General features: G+C 34.3%; 2 protein-coding genes across 2 annotated transcripts; one reads left to right on the top strand and one right to left on the bottom strand.

The window, feature by feature from the left end:
* The first annotated feature begins 4,137 nt into the window (after positions 1-4,137).
* LOC131631416 (secreted RxLR effector protein 161-like) lies at positions 4,138-5,209 on the top strand. Its single transcript, XM_058902210.1, has one exon. The coding sequence runs from the start codon at positions 4,266-4,268 to the stop codon at positions 4,752-4,754; it is 489 nt and encodes a 162-aa protein (XP_058758193.1). The 5' UTR covers positions 4,138-4,265; the 3' UTR covers positions 4,755-5,209.
* Positions 5,210-6,495: 1,286 nt separating this feature from the next.
* On the bottom strand, positions 6,496-9,253 carry LOC131631429 (benzyl alcohol O-benzoyltransferase-like). The gene is made up of 2 exons (XM_058902224.1): positions 8,745-9,253; positions 6,496-7,539 (listed from the first exon to the last, which is right to left on the bottom strand). The coding sequence occupies exons 1-2, from the start codon at positions 9,180-9,182 to the stop codon at positions 6,598-6,600; spliced, it is 1,380 nt and encodes a 459-aa protein (XP_058758207.1). The 5' UTR covers positions 9,183-9,253; the 3' UTR covers positions 6,496-6,597.
* Positions 9,254-9,950: the final 697 nt, after the last annotated feature.

Genomic DNA, 9,950 nt, shown 5'->3' with positions numbered 1-9,950 from the left:
CTCTTTGTGAGTTGATTGATTTTCGAAGAATTCGAGAAGGAAGAATTTTGAAGAATTATCCACAAGTTAATGTGTTTGAAGTTTTAAAACAAAATTAAGAAAACAATATTACATAGTTAAAAACACTTAAGTTCAAGAATTTCTATTTTACGTGAAAGTAAATTGAGTTTTTTATTTATGAAATTATGAGTTTTGGTGCAAATTTTTGAAAAATCCAAGTAAAATTAGTTGATGGGGTTTTTTAATGCAATTAGATGAGGGATTTTAAAATTACAATACAATTATAGTCTTATGCAGTTGCGAAATCTACCATATCTATTAAGGGTAATTTAGTATTTTCTATTTGTGTACCTTTTATTCTTGCTCACTAAGTTCTCATTAGGGCCTATGTGGCAACCTTGTATAAATAGACTAGTAGTGTATGTCATTTATAACACAATAATTTTATTCTCTCTCTTTCTGTATAGCCGTCATTCTCTCTTTTATTCCATTATTCCTATCATCTTCGATCCTTGTGCCCTAACAAATTGGTATCTAGAGCTCCGATTGGAAACTCAGGGAAACACGAGTGAACGTGAGTTTGTGTGTGTTTGATTTTGCTTCTGGGTTCGTGTTGAATCTTTGAATAAAATCGTAACAGAATCACATTTTCTGATTTTGTGGGTTTGGGAAACAGTGTGAGTGAGGATTTGAGTGTATTGCATAAGGTGGAAGATGAACGGAAACAGCAATTTGAGTACCAAACTTCCAGTTTTTGATGGCAAGAACTGGAACAGATGGATGATTCAGATGCATGTGTTATTTGGGGCTCAAGATGTTCTAGAGTTTGTAATGGATGGATATACTCCGGTTGCAGCAAATGCGACGGAAGAAGAGAAAGAGGCGCAGAGAAACACGAAGAAGAGAGATCAGAAGACGTTGTTCTTCATCCATCAGTGTGTGGATGTGAATGTGTTTGAGAAGATTGATGATTCATTGACGTCAAAGAGGGCATGGGACACACTGGTCAGATGTTACGGTGGTGACGCATCAGTGAAGAAGGTGAAGCTTCAGTCCTTGAGAAAGCAATATGAGAATCTCAACATGAAGAACAATGAAAAGGTTTCAGAGTATATCTCCAAAGTGATTGTGATCACTAATGAGATGAAGGCTTGTGGAGAAACCCTTTCTGAACAAGTAGTCATCGAGAAGGTATTGAGGTCACTTACTCCTCAATTTGATTACATTGTTGTAGCAATTGAACATTCTAAAGATCTGGAAGCCATGAGAATAGAAGAGCTGGCAAGTAGTCTGGAAGCGCATGAGTTGCGTCTGACTGAATGAACTTCTGAGAGGGAAGTTGAGCAAGCTCTGAAAGCTTCTTTTGTCAAGAAGGATCAGAAGCAGTCTTGGTCAGAGTCCAAGAATATACATGGTGATAGATTCCAGAAGTCAGATGCATCAACCTCTGATGAGAAGAAACATCTTCTGAAGGGGAAAGAGAGGTCTGACAAGAAGAAAGATCAGTGTTACTGTTGTAAACAGTTTGGCCACTTTGCTAGAGATTGCTGGTCAAACAAAGGAAGGAAATCAGAAGAAGCAAACATAGCCAGAGGAGATTCAGATAATGAACCTGTGCTATTGATGGCTTCAGAGTCTGACGGAAGATGTTTGTCAGAGTGGTGGTATATGGACACTGGGTGTTCAAATCACTTGACCGGAAACAAAGAATGGCTGATAGATTTTGACTCTGAAAGGAGGACAAAGATCAGATGTGCTGATGACAAGTACCTTTATGCATAAGGGATGGGAAATGTCAAAGTCAGAGTGAAGAATGGGAAGAATGTTCTAATCAAAGATGTTTGGTATGTTCCTGGAATCAAAAGCAATCTGATGAGTGTGGGTCAGCTCATTGAAAAAATTTTCTCAGTTGTTATGAAGAACAATCTTCTGAAGTTGTATGATTCTAATCAGAAGTTGATTATGCAATCAGAACAAGGCAGCAACAGAACATTCAAGGTAAATGTAGAAACAGCTGAAACAGGGTGTCTGAGTGCAGAAGGCTCTGAAGGAGATAGTAAGTTGTGGCATAAGAGGATGGGGCATCTGAACTATAGAAGCCTAGGGCATCTAAGTTCTAAGAAGCTCGTGCATGGCATCCCTAAAATCATGCGAGGTATGCATGAAAGGCAAGCAACCCAGATTGCCATTTGTATCAGAGGTAGCCTCTAGAGCAAAACATGCTTTGGAAGTAGTATACTCTGATGTGTGTGGACCATTTCCAGAACCTTCACTTGGAGGAAATAGGTATTTTGTGTCTTTTGTGGACGAGTTCACAAGGATGACGTGGATAACACTCATTAAGTTCAAGAATGAGGTGTTTACAGAATTCCAAAAGTTCAAGGTGAAGGCTGAGAATCAAAGTGGTCAGAAGTTGAAGATTCTCAGAACGGATGGTGGAGGTGAGTATAACTCTATAGAATTCCAGAAGTTATGCGATGATAATGGAATTGAGCATGAGGTTACTGCCCCTTATACTCCTCAACACAATGGTCTTGATGAACGAAGAAATCGTACTTTGCTTGATATGACGAGAAGTATGCTGAAAGAGAAGAAGCTCCCTCACAATCTATGGGGAGAAGCTGTTGCTACAGCAGCATATGTGCTCAATAGATGTCCAACACAGAAGCTAAAGGAAATTGTTCCTTTAGAAAAGTGGACTGGAGAGAAGCAGAGTGTTTGTCATCTGAAGGTTTATGGTTCTGTGTATTACAAACACGTTCCAGAAGCTAGAAGGAAGAAGTTGGATGATAAAAGAAAAGCGATGTTATTGGTGGGATACCACAGTACAGGTGCATACAAGCTTTATTGTCCAGAAACTAACAGAGTTGAAGTCAGCAGAGACGTCATTGTGAAGGAATCAGAATGTTGGGATTGGAATAAGTCTCGACCAACTTCTGATGTAGAGATAATTTTTGAGGACTTGTCAGAAGTTGAAAGTTCTAAAGAAGATTCAGAGTCAGAAGATGATTCTGAAGACCCAGACGATGAATCTGATTCTGATCCATACTCTTATGATGATGATCCAAAGTCTAGTGGTGATCCAGAGTCTGGTGGTGGTCATGCTTCTGGAAGAGTAAACTCTGAAGACGTAGATTCTGGAGGACAAACTTCTGGAGGACAAGGTCCAGAAGATACTGTACCTAGATGTTCTGAACCCATTCAGAACATTCAAAGGCCACAAAGAATCAGAACCATACCTAGAATGTTTGCAAATTATGACATGTTGCAAGACACAAAAGTTGACTCAGAGGGATATGTCATTCACTGTGCCATGTTAGTAGATTATGAACCATTGGGTATTAAAGAAGCGCTCAAGAAGAAAGTCTGGCTGAATGCCATGAAAGAAGAACTTGAGGCTATAGAGAAAAACAAAACATGGGAGTTGATTAAGCTTCCAAAGAAGAAGAAAGCCATCAGCGTCAGATGGGTTTTCAAGGTGAAGCTTAAGCCAGATGGATCAGTTGGGAAACACAAAGAAGGCTAGTGGCCAGAGGTTTTCTTCAGAAACCTGGACTAGATTACTTTGAGGTGTTTGCACCTGTAGCTAGACATGAAACAATCAGACTGGTGATTGCCCTAGCTGCAAATAGGAACTGGCCTCTAATGCATCTGGATGTGAAGTCAACATTTTTGAACGGTCCATTAGAAGAAGAGGTATATGTGTCACAACCACCTGGTTTCGTTAAAAAGAATCAGGAAGGGATGGTATACAAGCTACGTAAAGCTCTGTATGGACTGAAACAAGCACCCAAAGCTTGGAATTTGAGGATTGATTCTTTTTTCAAGAAGCAAGGGTTTCAGAAATGTGAGATGGAATATGGATTTTATGTGCAACATTCTGGAAGCAATATGATTCTATTGTGTCTTTATGTTGATGACATATTGCTTACTGGGAGTTGTCCAGAAGATCTGATCAAGTTCAAGAAGGTGCTGATGAATGAATTTGAGATGACTGATTTGGGAAATATGGTATATTTTTTAGGGATGGAGATTCTGTACTCAGAAGATGGTATCATTGTGCATCAGCAGAAGTATGAACTTGAACTTCTGAAGAAATTTAAGTTGGAGAATTGCAAAGTTGCAGTTACACCGTCATAAACCAATCACAAATTGGATTCTGACTGTGAAGGTGAAGATGTTGACGCTACGATCTTCAAACAGCTGGTTGGTTCTCTGAGGTATTTGTGTAATACCAGACCTCTGACATTTGCTATGCAGTTGGAATGGTTAGTAGGTTTATGAATAAACCCAAATGGTCCCATTATCAAGCTGCTGTCAGAATATTGAGATATGTCAAGGGAACTCTGAAGTTTGGAGTATTGTTTCCTTCTGGAAGAAATGATGAAGAATCAGAGTTTATGAGTTATTCTGATTCTGATTGGTGTGGAGACAGAGTTGATAGACGAAGTACTTCTGGATACTTATTTAAATTTCTGGGAGGTCATATTTCGTGGAGTTCCAAGAAACAAGCTGTTGTTGCCCTATCAACTTGTGAAGTTGAGTATATTGCAGGTGCTGTATCTGTATGTCAAGCTGTGTGGCTTCTGAATTTATTAGAAGATCTGAAGATTGAAGTAAAGAAGCCTCTAAAGCTGATGATTGATAACAAGTCTGCAATCAAGCTTGCCAGAAATCCTGTGTTACACATAAGAAGCAAGCATATTGAGACTAAGTATCATTTCTTGAGAAGGCAAGTCCAGAACGGACATTAGAAGTTGTGCACTGTAGCACCCAGAAGCAGTTGACAGATGTTCTGACGAAGGCAATCAAAACAGATCAATTTCTTCGCTTAAGGGATGAAATTGGTGTAGTTAGTTTTGTGTAGAGAATAATAAATTAAGGGATGGTATTAAAGGTAATTTAGTATTTTCTATTTGTGTACCTTTTATTCTTGCTCACTAAGTTTTCATTAGGGCCTATGTGGCAACCTTATATAAATAGACTAGTAGTGTATGTCATTTATAACACAACAATTTTATTCTCTCACTTTCTGTGTAGCCGTCATTCTCTCTTTTATTCCATTATTCCTATCATCTTCGATTCTTGTGCCCTAACAATATCAACAATATTGCAACTGCAATTAAGATTATGAAATGAAATTTAAAACCATCTCCAAAAACTAACTCATAAAAAAAGTCTAAAAAATCTCTACATTCACATTGCTTCTTCGATCAAAATTTTAACACATCAAATATATATTAAATATATGTAGATGATCTCATCCCATCTAGTAGGATGAGTTTAGGTTATTCTTTATAATTTAATATTCAAAATTTCCATACAAACTTTAGACAAAATAAGAGCATTAGAAGTCTTTTATGGGTCAGAAATGGTTTTGTTTAAACTATTTTTCATAAATGAAATCGAACAAAAAAGTCTAGTTTTAGATTTTGTTCCAATTTATAAGTTTATAATTTTGTCCATAATATGTTTTTGTTCCAATTACTTCATTTATGATGCTTGATTTCTCCTTTGTATATTGTTGTCCATAATTCATTGAATTGAGGTTAACAAAGGGTCAACCAACCATACGTTTTTTAAAGTTTGGGGTGGTATTTAGATTTGTTTGCAAATCTGAAAGAAAATGGAGGGATAAAATGAAAATAGTATTTTTTTTTAAAATTTGTTTTTTACATATGAAAGACTAATTTTAATATTCTATAACATTAATATAAATTACTAAAAATTGAAACATAGACAAAATTATATTTTTTGTAAAAAAAATTTATCTCTAAAGTAATATTTATGAAAAACTATTTGAAATAACTTCAAATTTAAGTAGTTTTTAAAAATTTTGATATTAAAAAAAATCATAACTAAAGAATAAAGTTTTTGAAATATCATTTTAAGAATAACAATTTAAATTAAGTTTTTATTTAATTTTTTAAAAAAAACTGGAGCAGCAGTCTTAACTTAATAGATATTGATACTTAATACTAAAGTCAAAAAGAGCATTTTTCATATTTTTCTCTCATTCAAAACCATGCATGCGAGTTTCATCTTCTTTGTAAAAACTTTTTTTAACAAAAATATATAATACTATAAAAATTATTTTAAACAAATTTAATCAAATGGCCTATATCCTACTTTTGATTTACAAATCTAATTGTGATTTACCATGAGAATATATATCCATCTACAATTGAATTATATAAATTTATTGTTGAGTGATTTTTTTTAAAGCGAATGGAAATCCTTATTTTTTTTGGAGTTTTGTTATAATGTATTTTTTTAATAGTTGTATTTATATTTTTCCAACATTAGATTCATATAATAGCTAAGATTTATTATTAACAGAGATTGAGCTAAAAATATTGATCGGTTCCTAATTATATCATATGATGTTTAACATTTCCTTTTTTTCCACCGGTATTTAGTTTGCCTCGCATAATGAATTTTATTAAGAAACTACTGAAAAATTAACATAACCACCAACTTATTAAGATTTAACTCTACAAAAAGATTGATCATCTCTATTATTCTCTTGCAACATACTACATACATATTCTCACAACAAACGTAACAAAGGAAACTCAAACAAACATTTTTCAAAGTCTACAAAGAAGAATTAATGAAAGCAGATCCTGGACCACTCTTAGTAGGTTTGTTAACATTGTTGTTAAGCACACTATCCAACTCTACAACAAACCTCTCCATAGCTTGAGCTGGCAAACAAACCGGAATAACCAAACCTTTCTCTCCTTTACCATTTACAAAAGGTATATAAAAGCTAGCAACACCAGGAACAGCACCAACTCCTCCTTTAGCTGGTCCACCATAAAAAGCTTTTCCCCAACCAAAATCAACGTCTCCAAACCCAGCACGTGTCACGTCAGACACTAGAAACGACCTCAGCACAGTAAAATGAGGTCGTCCCTTGAGAACCATTAAATCTGCAACCGAATGCATATATTCTTGAGTGACGTCACTTTTTGCTTTTTGAACTAACTCCAATGCATATCCCATTGGATTTTTTATTAGCTTTCCTGCCGTTGTAACAGCGACGGGAAATGCAAAAGCGTTACCGTAGAAACCTTTTGGTAAAGGTGGATTAAATTTGCTCCGTGAATCAACGATGCAGATTATACGAACTTCTTCGTCTGCATCTGGCTGTAACGAGATTGTGCGACAACGCCATAGGCATGCGGTTAGGGTTTCAAAATTGGAGCGTTTTTGTTGGTGAGGCGGAAGGAGGGCGCGAATTGCGGCGAGTTCAGTGGGGCCGAAGAAGAAAGAGCGGTGAGCCATGTCATCTAAGGGGATGATGGTTCCTTTGGGGTCAGGTAATTGTTCGTATTCGCGATGAGTACATGTTACTCTTGGTGGGTTTCTTGCGTTGAGAAGCTCTCTATGCCACAGTGGTGGAATTGAAGGTTGTTTCATTCCGCGAGATATTTCACCTAAGGCGCCTATGAATTGGGTTAAACCTGCTGCATCGCTCATTGTGTGGTTTAGACGGAGAGCGCAAATGAAACCGCCGCAATTGAGACGTGTTACCTGCACATGTAATTACAATTCAAATAAGTAGTGAACGATTGAATCAATTAATTAATAATTATGTAATTACAATTCAAATAAGTAGTGAACGATTGAATCAATTAATTAATTATTATTATATTTTAGACACTTTTTTTATTTGATAAAATAACAATAACTATTAGAAACTCAATGATAAATATTAGAATTTGAATTTTGATGATAGCGATTCATTTAACCATAAACTATCCATTGAATTAGGATTTGAGATCAGACAAACATTTTTTATAAGTAAGTTAAAATTGGTCATCAATCAAATACATGGGATTATATATAAAAACAAATTAGGCTATAAATATTTGGATGGATCTAGCATATTTTCCATATGTGTATATATATGCGGTTACACTTTCTCTTCCAAATATGTATGTGGTCCCAATGTAAAATTCTTTTGGTAACTTGTATGTATCATTGAACTCTTTTCACTAACAGCAATAACATTTATCTGAGGACTCAGTATCAATATAAATTAACATTACCTATAAAAAAAACATTTATCTGAGTACTATATTTAATTGTAAAAAAAAATATATATCTGAGTACTATATTTAATTGTAAATTAAGACGACTCTATATAATGAGTCTTTTGTCTAAATTGTGACTATTACACACTTAATCACTCTCATTACTTCACTTGCAATAGTTGAATTCAAAAATTTATGTCTTTTTAACAAAGAGAAAAAGAAAAACTCTTTTTTTAGATGAGTGGATAAGAATATCTAGATTAATTACATTTTTTTTATGGATTGCAATATAATCTATTAAGCAGATATCCATCCAATTTATCTAATAAAAATTATTCCAATTCATCCATTAATTATAAATATGTTAATAGATTAATCAAATCCATCCATTTATAAGTATATATGGAAAAATCCAATCTATTAACGGTTCAATTCATATTTATCTAATCCATCAATTTTGTTGCCCCCTATCTAATTCTATTAGAGCCGTCTATAAGAGTGTATAAGGCGGCCTACAACACAACGTCTCGTATTTTTTCATGATTAAACGGAGTAATATAAAACATCTCCATATGCATTTTTTAAGATTAATTTACTATTAAATAGGATTTATTTTTTAAAAAAATTCATGACCCACCTCTCAAAATTTGAGATGGATCTGAATTCTACACTATAGAAAATTTCCATGCATGATATAAATACCTGAATAACCATCACTGGAGTATTAAGCACTTCCGAAGAACCAGGAACATCAAAAAGAAGTTCCTCCAAACAAGGAAAAGGAGGCTGAAGAGCATCACCAAAATCCTTCAAACTAACATCAGCAGCAGCTTCAATGAACAAAACACCTTCTTCATTACAATCCACCATAAGTTTCCTACCAGGACCTTCCCTCAACCTACCTGCAAATGGATAATAAAACACAAGCGTTTTCGCAAGTGCTTTTCTAATAACATCGACAGGGTCTTTCCCTGCCATTTTTGGATCATACTTGTAAAACTGTATGACTGGAATTTGAAAACGTAACCCATCTTGGTCATCAATGTCTGAGAGAAGTTTGATTTCATGAGGTGTGGGTTTTGATGGAGTTACAAATTCAGGTGCACGTCTCTTCACTGTGAATAAGAGAGGCTGTGCCATGATTATTATGAACAAACGAGGATTGTGATAATTGAAGAAAGAGTGCTTGATTCTGAATGTTAAGAGTGTGGTGTATATATAATCGCAAGATGCAATGGTATGTCCCACATTGTGCTACTGCATTTATTTATTCAAACTGTTCTCAATTTTTTTGTGTGTCCTAGTGCATCTACCTTTTACCTGTGGACCCTTGAAAATTAATAAAAACTTAATGTGATAGATCAACCACAAGAAAAATAAATTTGTGAATAAATGGTCCAGGACCACACCGTGGATTTTTCTATGAGAACAATTTTTAATAATCATCACATATTTTTACTTTTTAATGTGTTGTGCCCTTTAGTTTTGAGAAAAGGGGGTGATTTCCACTGTCAACCAATAAATTTTTTTAGTGTATATCTATTAAATTTTTTTTTTTTACAGAAGTCAAATATTTTACCGCTAGAACACACACGAATCTTTTTATATTTATAAACTCTTATGTCATAATCTAGTTACGATTTAAATTATACCACTGTTAACGGAGGAGTTATACTAAATGAAAAAAAAAATCATAGGTGTCACTTGTTATAACATAAATTTATATACTTGATTAAATTTTCAATTTTCTTATTTTATCTTATTTAAATTCAAATAATTTTTAATTTTAATAAAAAAGTTTCACAAGAAAATTGATTGTGTAAACATTTTGTATTGACTTATATTTTAATTTTTAAGGTTTCACAATTTTTCTTTTTATATTTTTTATTGAAAATTAATGACGTTGTT

This window comes from Vicia villosa, unplaced genomic scaffold (genome assembly GCF_029867415.1).
Source record: "Vicia villosa cultivar HV-30 ecotype Madison, WI unplaced genomic scaffold, Vvil1.0 ctg.000822F_1_1, whole genome shotgun sequence".
Taxonomy (NCBI): domain Eukaryota; kingdom Viridiplantae; phylum Streptophyta; class Magnoliopsida; order Fabales; family Fabaceae; genus Vicia; species Vicia villosa.
The sequence above is the reverse complement of the archived record's forward strand: the minus strand, read 5'-3'. Positions and strand labels throughout refer to the sequence as shown.

Bases quoted from the DNA above. Each gene is read 5' to 3' on its own strand.
- LOC131631416 (XM_058902210.1), top strand. From the start codon at position 4,266: ATGGTTAGTAGGTTTATGAATAAACCCAAATGGTCCCATTATCAAGCT.
- LOC131631429 (XM_058902224.1), bottom strand. From the start codon at position 9,182: ATGGCACAGCCTCTCTTATTCACAGTGAAGAGACGTGCACCTGAATTT. The intron at 7,540-8,744 runs GTATTTATATCA...TTACATGTGCAG, and splicing joins CTCCAGTGATGGTTATTCAG to GTAACACGTCTCAATTGCGG.